Genomic DNA, 19,383 nt, shown 5'->3' with positions numbered 1-19,383 from the left:
ACGGAAGTGTATCAATCAAAAATAACTTTAGCTGGAAAATAACTATTTTCGAGCTGCTATAAAGCCAAAACAATCCCTAGTTTCCTGTAAAGCCACTTCGGAACAATCTACATTGTTAAAAGTGCTACAAATGAAGATGACTTGACATTTATTTCATTTATTTAGCTTATTTATCTATCTATTATTTCAGTTTTCCGGTTATGTCATGATCGCCAGCTTCAGTGCCTTGGTGATTCTCTTTGTCTATGACTGCTGCAATAGTGGAAAATGAGTTCTGCCCAAGTCAACTGTTATTATGCTGGAGATGAACAGCAGAGACACGGAGTGAGAGACAAGATTACATTTTTAGATAATTACTTTTTTGTAGTTTACACAGATAATATAACGGTGTCCTTTTAAAAGACTTGCACTTTGAAACCAGTTTTCAAAAGTTTGCTTTAGGCCCCCAAAATGTTTTAGTTGTGTCATGTAATGGCAATGTCATGAAAAATGTTCCTTTAAAGGCCTGTCACTGAAAAAAATATCTTAAATATCTTTAATATATATATATATATATCACTGAGTTTGTCATTAGCCTTACAGGCACATGCAACGTGGGATAGACTCACTATCACAACACAATATCAGACTTGTGTTAATGCCGTTGGAAAACACTTGTGCGCATGCGAGCTTAAGTTTGAAATATCCTACCATCTCTCTGCTGCCAAATGCTGTGTAAACTAGAGAGGAGCAGAGGTTTGCAGTGGTTTGCTTTTCTTCAAAGGGAAAGAAGTTTGGAAATTGCTTAAATTGAAGTGAATTCAAACTATTTTCAGGTAAGCAATTATTTCTGTTTTATTGTGAGATTCAGGAAAAGTAAAACATTCAGCAAGTCGTTTCTTTGTTCCTTTAGTCATGTAGCACATATTTGCTCAACTTTAAAAATTGTTGTTGTTTTTAAATGCTAATGGAATTGAATTTAAACAAATTCCATTATAAGTTCTGAATCACATCAAACATGCTAAAATAATTAACAACAGTAAAATGAATAGTAAAAGGTAGTCATAAAATGATAGTAAACTCAATTAAATGTAATTTAATGATAAAGTAGGTTTGAAAAATATTGCATGTAATTTAATGGTTAAATGATAACAGAAATCGTATTAATTTTAAGATTTTAAATATCTTTGAGATTATTGAATGAAATGCTGTAGGTAATTTCAAATTAAATCATCTGCCTTAAACCGAACTGCCTTGCATCGCACTTAATTATTGTTATTCAGTTATGTATTTCAATCATTCTCATTAAGTTGGCTATATCTCTTCCTTAATAAATGAATACACAAACAAACAAATACACAAATAAATATTTTAAATAAATACATTTAAAATATTGTCACAAGCCTGATTATGAACACATGACCTGATCTTGGCCACACATCTCTCACCAAGAATCAGCCCTTATATTGTTTGCCGTCATTCATCCTGTGCCTTTAGCTTCAGTGCCCACATGGCCCCATGCATCTGCTATGTGTTAAAATTGGCCCATAGCATTAAAAAAGTGGTTAATAGTGTTTAAGTGGTTAGATAAGGAGGAGTGGATAGAAAGTATGTGGAAAGGATATCCTGCACACCCTGTGTCCAGTTTTCCAAGGAAAAGTTTATTATAAGCATGGGGATGCAGACTTTCATCTACATACATCAAAGTGACTTCAAATAACCACAGTAGGCCTACACCCACAGGTAATTTCCTGTTATGACTGTAAAGCTGATTTGAAACAATCTATAGATGACTTGACTAGACGATGTTGTACAATTGATGTGTTGTTCATGATTTCATGATGTCTTTCAGCGAAAATCAAAAGCTCAGTTCCCTTTCGTTGTCACTCCGAGTTCGAAAGATGACGCGGAATGGGGTTTCAGCCTAGCGGCTTCGATCAATATATAACGAGCCAATGGCAAAGAAATGCATTTTGCATAGCGTAACTCGCCTGTGAGTATAAAAGGAGGATGCTGGCAGCACTACAGACATGTTTTCGCTTTGGAGCCAAGTTCATTCTTCGTTCCACAGGCCATCCTGTATCGTCAGCTTTTTGAAAACGAGCAGATTCTTGGTGTTGGTGTGACTGCGATCTCGCTGCGAGTGGACACTTCCTGCTTATCTGTGCAGTGGCTTTGCCAGTGAGTGTGTTTCTCCCCGGGTGCTTCAGCACTGAGTTTTTCCCTCTCTAAAGGAGCTTGTATGCAGCACGTCTTTTTAAAGATGCCTCGCCCGTTTACTTCTGGTTTCGGCAGACTCGTGTCTGATTCTGATAGGCACGAGCGCTGTCTAGTGTGTTTGGGCTTTGATCACGCTAGAGCAGTGCTCATGGATGACTCATGTTCTCTCAGTGGGAACATGACACACTGAGTCTCGACCACTATGGTCGAGACTCAGTGATCTCGCAAGAGTGAGAGTCCCCTCATCAACCCCCCGATCTACTGACTCTAGAAATAGATAGAGCTAGTACTTCAGCTGGTGGCCAGGGTGACCAGAAGGTGACCATGTGGAACATGGCGCCGACTACCAGTCCGTGCCCTGACTACCCCTCCCGTGACGGTGCCCGTTAGTGTCCAGAGGATTCCCACGGGTCCATCTTCAGAAGTCCCACGAGTTTCCTTTGACGCTACAGATGATGATGTCATGTCTGTCGCGGCATCACAAGGTGGGCAGGATTCATCAAGTGATGACTCGACAGCGCTGCCTCCTTTGGGTGTGCAGTAGTTCATCGAGTCGGATCCCGTTATGACTGCCATGCTTTCCCGGGCGGCCACGAGCATCGGGTTGTAGTGGACCCTTCCGTCTCGTCCCGAGCACTCGCGGCTAGATGATTGGTTTTTGGGTGCGGCCGCCGATTCACGTCCGCAGCCAACCTCAATTCCTTCCTTCCCGGATGTGCATGATGAGATCTCGAAGTCCTGGAAGTCTCCCATGTCTTCCCATGACCGCTCGCTGATTTCATCCACCTCTCTTCCCCTTGAGGGAGTCGCTGCCGGAGGGTACACTGGCCTCCCCTCGGTTGAACGCTCTGTTGCGATGCTACTGTGTCCACAGGGTGCTTCTTCTCGTGGCGAGCCTATTTTGATGATTTTTCATCTCCGCTAGTGGCGAAATCTTACAGTGCGGCGGAACAGGCAGCCGCTTCACTGCATGCTTTGGCCATTTTGCTGGTCTACCAGGCCCAGATGCTCAAACTTTGCCCCATGCAGAGGATCTCTTTTCTCGGTAAGGATATCGACTTGGTCGTCATGTCCGCGCAGCTTACGAGCGAGCGCACACAGTCTCTGCTGGCTTGCCTGAAACAGTTCGAAGGCAAGAGTGCGGTTCCACTGAAACTTTTTCAGAGGCTCCTGAGGCATATGGCATCTGCAGCTGCGACAATGCCGTTTGGATTGCTTCATGTGAGACCACTTCAGCTTTGGCTTCGCGACCGAGTCCCGAGGTGGGCATGGCAACACGGCACTCTCTGAGTACCAATTACTCTGACTTGCCGTCAGACCTTCACCCCGTGGTTGAACCTCAGTTTCCTACGGGCCGGAGTGCCCCTGGGACGAGCTTTCAGGCTTGTTGTTGTAATGACAGATGCCTCCACCTCGGGCTGGGGTGCCATGTGCAATGGATGTGCTGCCGTGGGCTCCTGGACAGGACCCCAGCACCTATGGCACGCCAATTGCCTCGAGTTGGTGGCTGTACAGCTTGGCCTGCGCCGCTTCTGAGCCATGCTCAAGGGTCAGCATGTACTAGTCCGTTCAGACAATACCATGACTGTAGCGTACATCAACCGTTATATTCTCCTCAGGTGAGCCTCATAAGCCCTGAGTTCCCCCCTCTCTCCTGGCGTTGGCGCCAGTATCAATTGCCTGCGCATCAGCTAGGTGCCTCCCGTGTGCATGCTCCCCTGATTGATCCCCACATGTGTATTTCCACTGTAAGCCTCTCTAAGCATGTGTCTTTCCCTCGGCAAGCCACCTTGCCACCCCTGGGGTTGAAATATTCCACCTCTGGCTGGATACCCCATTAATTTCCCATATGCATCCCTCTGGGTTATATGTGTATTCCTTAAGTTTGGCAATAATTTCAAATTTCATCCAAACTTTGGCGTATGCTCACCAGTGTACCTTGGGATTCCTGTGCTAGTCTCACGACAGGGATCTCAGATTCACGTAGGACACTGGAAGAGAGCTGAGAACGTGCTGTGATTAGACTGGTATCCCCATTCGTCGTCATCCGACGGAACTTGGAGTTCTGGGTCCGTCTTCCTGCCACTTTCCGCTGTGCCGTGGGGATCGCCTTTCCTCAGTCTTGGCTCCTCCGCGAAGAAACATGTCTGTATTGCTGCCAGCATCCTCCTTTTCTACTCACAGGTGAGGCGGAGTTACTCTATGCAAAATACGCAGACCCGTAGCATTTCTTTGCCATTGGCTCGTTTTATATTGATCAGAGCTGATAGGCTTTCTAAGCGAAACCCCATTCGTCGTCATCGGACGGAATGTCTCCGTTCCCTACTCATGGAACGAGGGTTACATACGTAACCAAGACGTTTTTCTTCATTAACGCACAACACTTTTTACATAGGTTCACACTTACACATAAGTTAGATATGTGTATGTTGCTTGTGTAAAAAAAAGTTGAATCTAACTTAATAATTTTTTTTTTAATAATTGAGCCAAAACCAAAATGTTAGGTTGTGCCCCGCTCTCCTCTCATGCTGATGGGATAAATTGTTTACATGTGAATTGGATAGATCATTTGAACGTTCTCCTCCCGAACTTCAATGAAACTTTTAATCATTTTATGTTTTTTTTCGTGTGCTCTCTGATGAAGCCCACTAACAAGTTAGCAAGAGAGAGGTGAAAGTTTACATTTTGTAAAATATATATTATTTACTATATACATGCATACAACGTTACACCCATTCAGATTAGCATGTCTGCAAAATGTTGGTATGTTCATAAATATAAAATCGGATGATTTTTCATTTTGCTGATATCTTCTTTGTTAAAGGGGATCTGTTCACCAAATACAAAAATTGTGAACAAGACTACAGACAACAAGAGACAGGATCATCATGCCGGGGGTTAATGTTCTTTTCAACCAACTACTGGTATTCCTGAAGAAATCATCTCTTTTCCAATCTCTTCCGTTGAGCATTTTGTTAATCGGATTGGAGGCCTTGATGGATCATCACTTCTCATGCCCATGCGACAAATATTTAAATATACCGTTAACTTTGGGCATATTCATTGGACCTGTTTTGTTTACTTTTTGTTTAATGTTCCTCATTTTAAGGCCTTTTAGACAGAAATGGTTTCATTGCCCGGATAGAGAGAAAGATGATACTCAGACGAACTGGCCTACAGCTCTCGTATCTTGTCTGATACCACCTGTAATGTGGATCTTCACCTTGTTACTTGATGGAGATTATTTAGCTTGTGGCATTGCAAGCTGTGATGGACATTATGTTTTTGATGAGAAGCTAAACATATCGTGGTGTAAACCCATTTCAGAAGATAATAACACGTGGCCATGCAACTCTCATAGAAATAGACATGACACACTTATAAATTTTCATAGGTCCAAGGTAAATATAATACAATCTTTATCTAAAGTACATTATTATAATACACATTCAATTAGTTTGTCTGTACCTAGTGCTAACAAAGAAAATTAAAATAACATGTTATCTGAAATACAAAAGGCTCAACATACATATCATGATTACATGGATTGTTCTTCTATTATAATGTTTTTTTCTTTTCTTTTAGGTTTTCGGTTATGTCATGATTTCTTTCTTCAGTGTCTTGGCAATTGTTTTTGTTGGTATTCATGACTGTTGCACATCTGGAAAATGTGACCGTTTCCGAAGTCACTGTTTATGCTTTTATGGTCATAGACTTCAAACTCCCAACCGCACCCAAACGTCTAGTCCAACAGGGACCCACAATGGACGTAATAGTGGACTGCAGGACAATTTAGACCTTCCTGATCGCACCAGCAATGCTTCTGGCCAACCAGAATAATTAATTTTGTTGTTGCATTTCAGAGTAAGGATAAGCAGATACATTTATTATGTGTAACTCACTAACAGTTTTGGGGCAATGCATTACATTTACAACAAAATAAGTGTTATTTCTTAAATAAGTAATGCAAGTTTTCCCCTCTGTTGACTAATGGGAATATAGACATTTATAAGTACTGTAGATGCATTTAATCACCTCACTTTCACAAAAACCGATTTAGTATTCCTCAAAATGAATAAAAACAGAGAAATGCAAACTCTGAATACTACGCAAATATATTTCATATATTTAATCTCATTGTAGTGGAGCGGCTAAGTGCTTATGTTTGGTAGAATCGTTCAGTTAATGATACAAGCGTGAAAATCGGCATGAGCAGTCTCCATGGGTCACTTGACTAGAAAATTGTCCGAGCCACTTGATATTTCAAGATGGCGGCCATTTTTCAAGATGGCCGACACCTTAGTGGAGCAGTTAAGCTATATAATTGTTTTGTACTAAATTCCTTATAGCCTACTTATATGGTAATAGGTAGTGGCCCATATTAAGCTGTAGTGCACGCGCATTCTGAGTTTAGTAAATTTACTTTCAGTTCCGTCTCTGCCGCATCTTCATCTTTGACGAGTGGTAACTGTGCGTGCATGAATGTAAGTTCATTTATCCTTATATCTGGCTGTTATCGTGATATATTAACACTTTAATGTTGCAGCTGTATATCTGATTGCTGTTTTGTTCATATCGTGATGAATGTGTTTTGAGGCGACTCAGGCGAGTAATGGAGTAATTTTGCCGCGAATAGCCTGTTTAGCGCCATTTACCGCGCTGTGGACAAATAAATATATAATGTTAAATGATGCATACTGAGGTGAATTATGTTAACTGTATTCAGACATATTCTGATATATTTATTTTAGTTTATTTCAGACTAAACCACATGTTTACCACCTCAATTCTAATGCTGTATAATGCTGGATATACTGGCACATCTGAAGATAAACAATTGAACTGTCTTCTGTCTCTCATACTTCTTGCCGGAGTTCCGTGGACTAGCCTTCCACCTAACTTTACAAAATAGAGTCCTTTACATGTTTAGTTAGTGACATAAGCAGGCTTAGTATGAACAGTCTCTACGGGTTGTTTGACAAGAAAGGGTTGCTCATGCCAGTTTTCATGCTTGTATCACCAAATAAACCACTATATGACTTAACTGCTCCACTAAGGTGTTGGCCATCTTGAAAAATGGCCGCCATCTTGAAATTTCAAGTGGCTCGGACAATTTTCTTGTCAAGTGACCCATGGAGAGTGCTCATGCCAATTTCCACGCTTGTATCATAAACTGAACGATTATATCACTTAGCCTGAGAGCCTAAGTTCTGAAAATATTTTAAACTAGATTCACAGGTCTCAACAGCTTAAAATATAATTGTGTAATTATGAAATATATGAAAACACACATGTGTGTGTGTGTGTGTGTGTGTGTGTGTGTGTGTGTTTATATTCATGAAAACCTTCTGGATCTTTTTTTAAAGATTAATGCAAAATCTAAAAAAATAATATAATCAGCTACATTTATTAATTTTGAGTGTTTTATGGACTGTGAGAAGATTGTACATTAGGCAATAAAAACTATAGTTAAAATGATATTGGTCAAATTAAAGACTATTAAATGTCTTTATATAGGCTAGCTTACAGTATTTCTGCTCTTTGAAAGTAAAAAAACTAGGGCTGTGCAAAAGTTAATTGCGATTAATCGCATCCAAAATAAAAGTCTGTTTTACATAATATATTTGAGTGTGCTGTATATAATTATTTTGTATATATAAATACCTATGCATGCATGCATATATTTAAGAATTATTTGCTCTTAAATTCTGTATATATATATAAATACATAATCTATATTATATAAATATAAATATTTTATATAGGAATAACACATTTTCTTAAACATATACATGTATGTGTGTGTATTTATATATACAAAATAATTATATACAGCACACACAAATATATATGTAAACACAGACTTTTATTTTGGATGCGATTAATCGCAATTAACTTTTGCACGGCCCTAAAAAAAACACATACACAGTATTCAGGAGAAATGTTTTACTGTTGTTTTAGGGGTACAATATTTATATTTAGTGCCTTTCATGTCCATTTATAATCTTTACACATCAGCTTGGATAGTTGCATGGCTAAAAAACAGCTAATTTCAAGACGCTGATGTCACGTCAGGTCGTCACGTGGGTCAACCCGCTCAGTCAGACGCTCAAAAGTACAACACATTCGGACAGACGTTCGGTCGGTCGTTCGGATGTTTGATTTTGTCACGGATCAAGCGCCATAGTGATCGATTCTGCGCAGATTTTGCTCATCTCAAACAAGCCTAATGACTAAATAGGCTTGTTTGAGATGAGCAAATTCTGCGCAGAATCGATCACCGGTGATCAGCGCGAGATGCATGCCGGTTAGAAATGTGTCCGAGAACGGTCCGCCTGGCTCTGATGTCATGCAAGGCGGAAGGGTCGGATTCTGCAGTCGCGCGCAGTTGCTCTCCACCGACTGCGCTGATCAAAAGCATGATGGGAAACGACTTGCTGACGACACAGCTTATGCTCATTGGTTTAAACAACATGATGAAGGTAAATTCCATATTCATTAAGCTAAATTCTCCAAATCAAGGCCATGTTTTTTTTGTTTGTTTTTTTTTTTAATTGAAACTGATCTATATTGTGAATCTCTTAAACGGGTTAAAAATAAGAAAGCTATAGTCAGTAACTCAAATATACTAGGCCTACTCTAAAATGTTCAAGTGAAAAATAGCTCTCATTTTATAGATGATGAAGTTTGTAAGTCTGTCTATTTAACACGGATATTTAAAAGGACATGATAAGCGAAACAGCTTTTAAAACTAACTTTATGTGGACAATAACAGACGAAAACAAAACGCTAATACCAGTCTAAAATGTTGACTGGTCTTGTTTGTTTCTGGCTGGTCAGGGTCAGTGAGTGTTGTTCAATGAGATTCTGGTAGCCACAAGATGGCGCCACAACAGTAGACAGACAATCATCTGTTGGCTGTCAATAAATCTCTTGAAGAGAGTCAGAGCATTCAGTTGCATTCTTACCGATGCACCACAGTGGTCACTTATCCCAACAAGCTACAATTACAGTCCTAGCTATCAAAGTCTTCATTTCAAATAGGCCTAGATAATAAGTATTCAAATTCATACTTACAGTCTAGCAGAAAGACCCCTCCTTGGTTGCGTTCTTAATATGATGCAGACAGAGACTTGTGGCAGGCAATCTTTTTTTATAATAATTATATGTAGTTGTATTATATTTAGTTTCTCAAAGCTTCCACTCAAGATAACAAGTTGTAGTTCAATAAAATCCATTCACAAGTTCCACCAGCAGGTGTCAGGCTTGGATCATCAAACAATGGAGAGGCTGGCTCATCTTCCAAACATGGAATACTGTACTTTTATTATGCATAATACATGTCACACCTCTTTATTACATATTCAATCTCCTATGCACAACTGTCCAATCCCAGATCTTGAACCATGTTTAACTCTTTCAGTCCTTTCACAATTCTAATAAAAAGTTCTGTATTCCTTTATCTTTCTCCTTGCTCGGCCTCTCAACATTCTCCTCCTCTTGGTCTGGAACAACACTTAGGTAATACTTGCTTTTTCCTTTCTATATGTATGCTAAATATTTGTTTCTAAATACTGATTACATTTCATTTATTTGCTCATTTCCTCAATAAAAATAATCCTTTCTAAAAAAACGTCTCACTGTGTTTTCTTTCATAAACCCATTAAACATTTCTATCAAAACACGTCTTTGTGTAGTTCATCTGGGCTTCATTGTATGACCAATTTTTTATCACTCTTGTAATTTCATGCTTGTAAATTAAAGACTATCTTTAAAGTTGTATAAACAACTTACATTTAAGAGTTGTAATAGAAGACTATCTATAAAGTCTTAAAACAACACAGATAAAGGACTAAGTCTTATAAACTTATACTGGGAATAACTGAACAAATTGCATGATTTACACAACGATACAGACACAGACAGAGATTCACTCATACACATAAATACACTCAATTAAAGGATTATTAGGAACACCTGTTAAATTTCTCATTAATGCAATTATCTAATCAACCAATCAATGCATGTAATTTAATAAATGCTTCAATGCATTTAGGGGTGTGGTCCTGGTCAAGACAATCTCCTGAACTCCAAACTGAATGTCAGAATGGGAAAGAAAGGGGATTTTGAGCGTGGCATGGTTGTTGGTGCCAGACGGGCCGGTCTGAGTATTTCACTCAGTCTGCTCAGTTACTGGATTTTCACGCAAAACCATTTCTAGGGTTTACAAAGAATGGTGTGAAAAGGGAAAAACAGCCAGTATGCGGCAGTCCTGTGGGAGAAAATGCCTTGTTGATGCTAGAGGTCAGAGGAGAATGGGACGACTGATTCAAGCTCATAGAAGAGACACTTTGACTGAAATAACCACTCGTTACAACCGTGGTATGCAGCTAAGCATTTGTGAAGCCACAACCCCACTGGGTACCACTCATCTCCACTACAAAATAAATAGGAAAAAGAGGCTACAATTTGCAAGAGTTCACCAAAATTGGACAGTTGAAGACTGGAAAAATGTTGCCTGGTCTGATGAGTCTCGATTTCTGTTGAGACGTTGAGATGATGAAGTCCGAATTTGGCATAAACAGAATGAGAACATGGATCCATCATGCCTTGTTACCACTGTGCAGGCCGGTTCCTTGATTAGTAGTAAATCACCTTCACCTGCTTTCAGATGGAGCGGCATTTACTACAAAAAGCCGTAGTTCACTGACAAGCTGAGCCGAATCGCGTTAAAATCGTGGACGTATCGCCAGCGATAATTAATGCGATATGGCTCAGCTTGTCAGTTAATACGGCTCTTCCCAGCTAACAAAGTTAGGTTCTGAGAACGTTTTTCTAACGTTCCATTTTGGTTGTGGGAACGTTAATTTAAAATGTTCTAAAAACGTGGAAATGTCCAGTTTGCTTAACATTGCTGGAACGGTGTCTTAATGTTTGCAGAACGTTGCTGGAACGTTAGCATAATGTTGTTAGAACGTTATCCTAAGGTTAGCATAATGTTGCTGGAACGTTATGAGAACGTTTATCAAACACAAATAACCTGATAAAGACGTTCCGATAACGTTGTTCTAAGAACGTTTTTTATCAACGTAATGAGAACGTTCATCAAATACAAATAACGTGATAAAGACGTTCCAAGAACGTTGTTCTAAGAACGTTTTCTCTTAACGTTACAAGAACGTTAATAATGTTATATGAACGTTCCGAAAACATTATTTTAATAACGTTTTTGTCCTAACATTTACACAACTTTTAAAGAACGTTAGTGAATGTTCTGGGAACGTTCCCTGTAAAGCAAACAATGATCGCCATAACGGTGGCTTAGCCTACAATTTTAGATTTCTCCTTGTGATTCTGCTTTAGGTGTCTTCAATAATGCTCAAACATCACTCAATTAATCACTTAATTATCTCATTAACTTTAACACTCTTGAGTGTGGACTCATATACACTCCCAGGTGTGCACTGGAGTTTTTGTGTACTCTTGACCCTTATATTATCAACTTTAGATTATGTTTGGATGTTGTATCTGAGTTATACCTGCCAGATGAACAAAGAAAAAAAATGATCTAATGGTGTTGGTTATGTTATGACATTCATCATTTGAAATTTATGTTTGTGACTTACCCTAACCCTAACCTATTCTGCTGGTTACAGCATGGGATTCTGCATAAATATCCTGCATATAATATAAAGGATTTCTTAAAAGTTGTTTAAAAAAATCTCTCTTTTCTCCCGTCACTGCAGTCTGGGGTCGGACGACAGGCTTCATTCTAGCCTCCACAGTGCTGATGAGGAGGAGGAGGAGGAGGAGGACATCATCATAACCCCCTCCGAAGGACTGCTAGGAAGGACACAGCTTCACTAGGATGCAGCCTTCCGTTTTAGAAGCATCCTCTATTTTCCCCCAACAACAACCCCCACAAATCTCACTACAAGCGGCAAATATCACCAATCGATAGGCTTGGAGGATCGGTTTTCGTAGTTTCAGCGGGATCTGGATTATTCGCATCAAAAGCTTCTGCGCAAGAACAGATTTTTTTTTTTTTAACGAATACTTGATTTTCCACACAGCATCCATTATGTTTATAGGAATGAAGTTCTTTATTTTGCACATAGCGAGTATTTTACTCGTGCACGGTAAGACGTAGACTATTTGTTTTTAATGTTTATCTCTCTTCCGATCAGGATTCCGCGGCTGTAATTCATTATTTCTGAATCATTTCTCATATTATTGCCCGGTTTCACAGACAAGGTTAAAGCTAGTCCCTTACTAAAATGTATGTTTGAGCTGTTTTAACTGAAAGCAACTTGGACTGGCATGTCTTAAAATAGGTCCTAGGCTATGTCAGTTAAATTGTTTTTATTGTCTAGTAATGTCCTGTTTTTCCTAATACACGTTTATGAAAGATACTAAGGTTAAATATCTTAATTCAACGACAACTGGCGGTAAAATTGGCGTCGTTGAAATAAGAAACCGATCAATCTTTGGAAATTTAAGATATAAAACTGCTTTAGCATATATTGTGCTGTAAATAGAGTGGCGCAGGTATGACGTCACTTTGTAGGCAAACTGGCAGTTCGCGTCATCCGGGTTCCCTTGAGATTTTACCAAGAACAAGTTCTGTGACTGTGATCAACAAACGTTTACGATACTATACTTGTTTTGTCCATTAAGATAATTTTCATAGATGAACACAACTTAAATTTTGAAGCCTAAATGCAGCTAAAGGTAAATGAGTTAGTTTATACAAACACAATTATAAGTATACTATAAGCCTACTGTATAAGTGGACTCAGTTTACCTGTTCAGCGTGATGATGTTTAATCTCCTCGACAGACTCTGTAGTCCCATTTAGCCACTTGTTAGCAACCGCCTTTTTGGGGTAATACTGATGTATTTTATGTCGTAGAATAAAATGTGAAAGTGCCTCGAGCGTGTACATGTGTTTACCACAGACTTATTTTATTATTGTGTCCTGTGATACTGTTCATTTCTTCTCCAGGTGTGTTTGGTGCTGATGATACAGACAGAGTGTCAGTGATGGAGGGAGATTCAGTCACTCTACACATTAGTGTTAAACAAACCCAACAAGAGAGAATTAAATGGTATTTTAATGACACTTGTGTAGCTCAAATTAACGGAGATCCCTATACAGATAATCAATGTCACGATGATAGTGAGAGATTCAGAGACAGACTGAAGCTGGATCATCAGACTGGATCTCTGACCATCACAAACATTAGTACCATAGACGCTGGACTCTATAAACTACAGATCATCAGCGGCGACAGTGACAGTGAAAAGACCTTCAGCGTTTCTGTCCTCGGTGAGTCATTTAATTAATGTTTTAAAGCAGGCTATGTTTATTATCATTGCTATTTATTATATCTGTGACCATTTTTAAAAATACAAGTAAATTTTTTGTGTCAATAATCAACTAGTAATCCATCAATTTTAAAATATTTGTGGCAATATAAATAATGAGATTTCTTCATTCTGACATTCATTTTGTTTATCCTTATTTTTCAAGAAATGCATGTTTACATATCCAGTTATTTCTTATTGTGCACTTTCCTTCCAAAAACGATCCTCCATCATCTGTTGGTTTGTGTTTCAGGTGTTTCTGCTGCTGAACGAGATGAAGTGAAGAGGAAGTCAGTGAAGGAGGGAGAATCCGTCATTTTAGATCCTGGTTTAGTAAAACACTCAAATGATGTGATGACATGGTATTTTAATGACAATGTCATCGCTGAGATCACTGGAGATCAGAGTAAGACCTGCACAGACGATCAGTGTGAACTTGCTGAGGGACGATTCAGAAACAGACTGAGGCTGGATCATCAAACTGGATCTCTGACCATCACAAACACCAGAACCACAGACACTGGACTCTATAAACTGGAGATAAACAGCAGCAGTATCAGCGTCCGTCGTCGCCGCAGCAGCAACATCAGCATCAGCAGCTTTAAGAGCTTCAGCGTTGCCGTCATTGGTTGAGTATATCATTTAAACTATTCATAATTGAGAAAATTGTAAGTTTCGCTGTGAACTGTTAATAGAAAAAAAGAGCTTCGACTCACATAAGTTTTCACTTATATTCACTTATTCCATGCTTTTTTATTTTATTGCTATCAGTTCAATTAGTATCATACAACAAATATCATTAAAGTTGATTATGATTTGATGTCTACTAGTGATTATGAGTGTCTGTTTTTCCTGTTCCAGAATCCAGTCAGTCTGTAGCAGTGATATGTGCTGGTGTTGGTGTTCTCCTGCTGGTTTCTGCGGCTTTAAACCACACCGCTGGTGTGATCAACTGTCACCGGAACAAAGCTACAAAAGCAGGACAGAATGCAAGTATCACATACACACAGTTATTTGTTAATCTAGTCAGGATATAAGCTAATTCACATGTACAAAATAAAAAATGGACCAGATTTACTAACAGCTTGCGCCAGCGCTCTTTTGGCATTACAAAACTACTGTCAGTATTTCCTAAAATATTATATTAAATATATATATGAAGAGTTCAGATGCAAAAGCCTCTAAATGCCATTTGAAATTTTCTTCTTTAATGATGATTTTTATCAAACTTGTATATTTAAGTTCAGTAATTTTACTTAAATTGCAATGATAATTACCTATTAATTGTTATTTAAGTGAAATTACTGAACTTAAATATATAAGTTTGATAAAAATCATCATTAAAGAAGAAAATTTCAAATGGCATTTAGAGGCTTTTGCATCTGAACTCTTCATATATATATATATATATATATATATATATATATATATTAGGGCTGTGCAAAAATGAATTGTGATTAATCGCATCCAAAATAAAAGTCTGTGTTTACATAATATATTTGTGTGTGCTTTATGTAATTATTTTGTATATATAAATACATACACATGCATGTATATATTTAAGAAAATGTGTTATTCATATATAAAATATTTATATTTATATAATATAGATTATGTATTTATAAATATATACAGAATTTAAGCACAAATAATTCTTAAATATATACATGCATGCATAGTTATTTATATATACAAAATAATTATATACAGCACACACAAATATATTATGTAAACACAGACTTTTATTTTGGATGCGATTAATCGCAATTAACTTTTGCACAGCCCTAATATATATATATATATATTTTTTTTTTCATTAACACTCACAGTATGATAACTAGACGATGAGGCCACGTCACTTGGATCATATTTAACTTGATTTAAGCTATTGACATAGTTTTGTTGTTGACTAGCTATACTATACTGTTGAAATAGTGGCAGGCGAGGACTAAAGTGGACTTGGCTGGTTTCTGCTTGTGTCTAGAAAGTGCTAGGACTCTGAAAGTTGTAAAAAGGTTTACAGTGTACGGCAAAATATGTATAGGACCAATGTATGGATGTATTGGGCTATCAAATTGGATGTTGTGACATTACGCTATCCTATTTAGCCAAGAAGGCTCGATCTACTGCTGTTCGTGTTGTTACATATAGTCAAGAGCAGTGGTCGTCGAAAAGTCATATAGGACTAAAGCACTTTCTAGACACAAGCAGAAACCAGCCAAGTCCACTTTAGTCCTAGCCTGCCACTATTTCAACAGTAAAATCAGTTAAGAGCTAATGTAGCGTGCCTAGTGAGAGCTAATCACGTAACGCTAACAACTAGTATAGTTAGTCGACAACAAAACTTTGTCAATAGCTTAAATCAAGTTAAATATGATCCAAGTGACATGGCCATCTTTGTTTGTCATACTATGAGTGTGTTAATGATAAAAAAGGGCTACTTGGTGATTCAACGAGATATTGGTAACGTTAGATGTCTGAATAGTCTATATTTGGCCACCGCGTGTGGTCATTAATCCAGTTTTTGACCATTTCAAAGGGACGTCTCTGTAATCCAGTAAGCTTCTTTAGGTTTGTGCGAGTTTTGCTATCAAGAAACTTTGCAGATCTAGAGCGACTTCTGTTCTCAGCGGAATCTGTTTGTTTTCCCCTAAAAAGGGGGCGTTACCCTAGCGTTGGTCAATACCACTGGATTGACCAATCAGAATCAAGTATTCCACAGAGCCGTGTAATAACACCTGATAGACGTCTTTAAGATCTCAGTTTTACATACATTCGAAATCATTACATCTTAAAGACATCTTCTAAACGTCTATTTGACATCTGACAGGAAACGTCCCATAGACGTATTGCAGATGAGCAAAAACATCTTCCTGATGAAAACACGAATAAATGTCTCTGTGATGTGCGTGTGCTATCAGGAGCGGACACAGTTATTTTTTGGCTGACCTTATTGCAAACGCATCTGTAGGCGTTTCCCATGCTAGGGGATTTACTGAAGTTTGCCCTAGTCAATTTACTGGGATTTGAGCCATTTTTTAAAGCCCAAATAAGCATGTCTTAACCTATTTTCACTTGACATGCTGGAACTGGGAGATAATTTTCTCCCTTCGTGTTCATGTGCACAAAATTTTGAATGCTTTAAATTTATAAACTGTTGCATGTCTGTGCAAAGACAATGCAATACAATTTTTAAGACTGAATATTCATCTAAAGAAACATCCATTTTTTTTTGAGAAAAAACATTCATCTTGTTCATTTAATTTATCATGTTTTCTTACAGGAGCATCACATTGAAGACTCGTACACTAATAAGGCTTGGATGCCATTGTTGACTGTTGCTGATGAACCGTACCCGACTGAAGATGCCAGATCCACATCACCATTTTTAGCTATTTAAATAAGTTAAAGCATGTAGCAAAATATAGGCTATTTTATGAAAGAAGCACATTATCAGCAATAGAACAGCGAATGCTTCATGTTTTTCTGTAGAGATTTATTTATGATGCTTTTTGTAGCGGTTTAGTACCTCATTCTTTATGACCCAGAAGTGTATTTTACTACTTTCACACAGCATCTTACTGCGATATGCAAGCACACAGATCATGTGCACAAATATGCAAACATGTCAAACAACATGCATCGACCCTGCACTACTGATAAAACTACTGGAAAAGATATTTGTCACGGATTCAGCCAGCATGCCATCAACAGGTCCTTCATCTGCACTCATTCACAATCACTGGATTATTAACCTGTTACACCCATCAAAAGCACACACACACTCCTGTTGTCTGGTCTCGTCAGTTTCTGCATGAGAATGTATCTACCTGTGATTATCGTCTTCCTCCATCTGTCAATCCATCATATTGTTCTTCATCCTGCAAGGAAACAAAGACTCCTCAGTGAAGTGTTACCGCTCATGTTCATCTCTTTCCTGCACGATCTAAACTATCTGTGAATAAACACCTGTTTACTTCATCTCTGTCTCACCTCCTGTTTTATGACAATATTATCATACATGTGTGTTTTTAAACCGTTCTAATGATGCTAAATTTATTATTTTATTTAGCAAACTGAAAAAAAATTGAAGCAAACTGCTAATTTTGATTTGCCTTAAAGAATTGTAATGTTCTAAAACTTTAAATAAATCATGTGAAAGAATGTCACTTTTCTTCGAAGAAAATATTTCTTTGTTTGAAGTCACTGAAATTGTTCAAACTGTAAAGATGAAAAGGCAGGGCTAAGATAATACACTCAGCTGAAAATTGCATTTTTAAGTTTACTTATCTGTTCTAAAAATCCGTTCAAAAATGTGATGACGTCACACAATAGCAGAATGCTAGCGTGTTCCGGCCAACAACAGCCTAACCTGTAAGAAATCAAAAGGACATAAGTACTCGTTCATTCGACTTTTGGCCTATAATCTATATTCAACTTGCGGAATCAACAATAAAATCTATGTTAATTTAACGACAAGCAGGTGAAAGAGACACATTTAGCCGTTTAGCCCCATAGACTCCCATTCATTCTGCTCTCGCCCGCGATCACCTCCAGTGGAATTCTAATGGAACTGCAACCAAGGTGATACACAATGGGGCTAAAAGGAAGTGCCAAGGCTCTCCGTTAGACGGGCTCTGGTTATGACCGTTCCAGGTCCGTGTAACGCTTCGCAATTCAATTTTCAGACCATAAAATGCAAATGAAAAATGGAAACCAGACATTAATTTTTCTTGTTTTCCCACTTACATTATCAATGGATAGTTACTTTTTTCTCCCGTTTTTCAATTTTACTCGTACAGGGGACCGCATGGCAAAAGGAGAGTGGATTGGATAATCAGAAGAAAGAAACATTACAGTGCATAATGTATTTCAGTATGCACAGAAACAGTTATTGGTTTATGATATAATTGTTCTAAAATATTTAAGATATAGATTTGATAAGAAGAATACAGTTTTTCTTCTCATTTCTTTTGTTCATCGATGCTTACTCATCCCAGTAGGTGGCGAGAAAACACCACAAGATGGTTTGCTAACAGCCCAAAACACTAAATAGGGGTGGAGGAGAAGGGAAAGAATGATGATAACAAGACTTAGAATTGGACATAGTAAGTTAAATGGAACTCTTTGTATATAAGGAAAACATCCCACAGGTCATTGTGATGAATGTTAAGAGGAGGAAACAGTCAGTCACATTTTTATGTCATGCAGGAAATTTACTCGAGAAAGGCAAGTTGAAACATAATTTACAAGAAATTGGTATAGGACAATATAATTTTAAAAATATATTAGAATATGGGAAGAGTGAACAAGGAAAGAAACATTTATTTTATTTTCTAAAGAGAACAAGATAAAAAAATCAGTAGATGGCGGTAATGCAACTTTTTGGATGCCAACTGCCGTAAAACACCAATGAAGAAGAAGAAGAAGAAGATGGTGAAGGGTAGAAACGGGAAGGTCAACGCAGTAAATACTGAATGGAGACTGTAAACAAATGATTTTTTATTTTTTTTTATTTTTTGTGTGAAATGGCGGATCGATTAAATGTGTTCATGGTGTTAATGCTTTTATTCGACCATGGTAAGACATTTATGTTACAATCTCTCTTTTCCAGCTAACGTCAAAACGAAAGTGACCCGCAGTTTCCAACGTGATTTCAAACTAGTACTAAAAAGAACAATGTTTTGTGATTTAAGCACTTTTTTTCCTGGCTTATACTATGTTCATCAATGTTAAGATCATTCACTCGTTTTTGTCTTATGAGTTAAAGTGTAAATCAATGATGTTACATTATGAATTCAGACGAATTTCATCATT

General features: G+C 38.0%; 3 protein-coding genes across 4 annotated transcripts in view; all 3 read left to right on the top strand.

Moving 5' to 3' along the window:
- LOC120486584 (uncharacterized) overlaps window positions 1–17,735 on the top strand; it is a 65,262-nt gene extending 47,527 nt beyond the window's left edge. For both annotated transcript variants that reach the window (XM_089121231.1, XM_089121225.1), the window contains exons 2-6: window positions 11,946–12,338; window positions 13,205–13,528; window positions 13,820–14,194; window positions 14,428–14,555; window positions 16,850–17,735. In XM_089121231.1, the coding sequence (XP_088977357.1) occupies window positions 12,281–12,338; window positions 13,205–13,528; window positions 13,820–14,194; window positions 14,428–14,555; window positions 16,850–16,966 (1,002 nt within the window). In that variant the 5' untranslated portion in view covers window positions 11,946–12,280 and the 3' untranslated portion in view covers window positions 16,967–17,735. The remainder of the gene's footprint in view (window positions 1–11,945; window positions 12,339–13,204; window positions 13,529–13,819; window positions 14,195–14,427; window positions 14,556–16,849) is intronic.
- LOC120486680 (uncharacterized) lies at window positions 629–7,046 on the top strand. The gene is made up of 3 exons (XM_089121766.1): window positions 629–815; window positions 5,024–5,600; window positions 5,785–7,046. Exons 2-3 carry the CDS (start codon window positions 5,088–5,090, stop codon window positions 6,037–6,039), a joined length of 768 nt encoding a protein of 255 aa, XP_088977892.1. The 5' UTR covers window positions 629–815; window positions 5,024–5,087; the 3' UTR covers window positions 6,040–7,046.
- Window positions 17,736–19,000: 1,265 nt separating the features above from the next.
- The window catches only part of LOC120486599 (uncharacterized), a 62,351-nt gene continuing 61,968 nt past the window's right edge, over window positions 19,001–19,383 (top strand). Inside the window, exon 1 of the mRNA XM_089119119.1 lies at window positions 19,001–19,146. Coding sequence (XP_088975245.1) covers window positions 19,095–19,146 — 52 coding nt within the window. The 5' untranslated portion in view covers window positions 19,001–19,094. The remainder of the gene's footprint in view (window positions 19,147–19,383) is intronic.

The sequence above is a fragment of the Pimephales promelas genome, chromosome 2, assembly GCF_988280905.1.
Source record: "Pimephales promelas chromosome 2, fPimPro1.hap1.1, whole genome shotgun sequence".
Lineage (NCBI taxonomy): Eukaryota > Metazoa > Chordata > Actinopteri > Cypriniformes > Leuciscidae > Pimephales > Pimephales promelas.
This window is presented reverse-complemented; position numbering and strand designations above follow the sequence as displayed.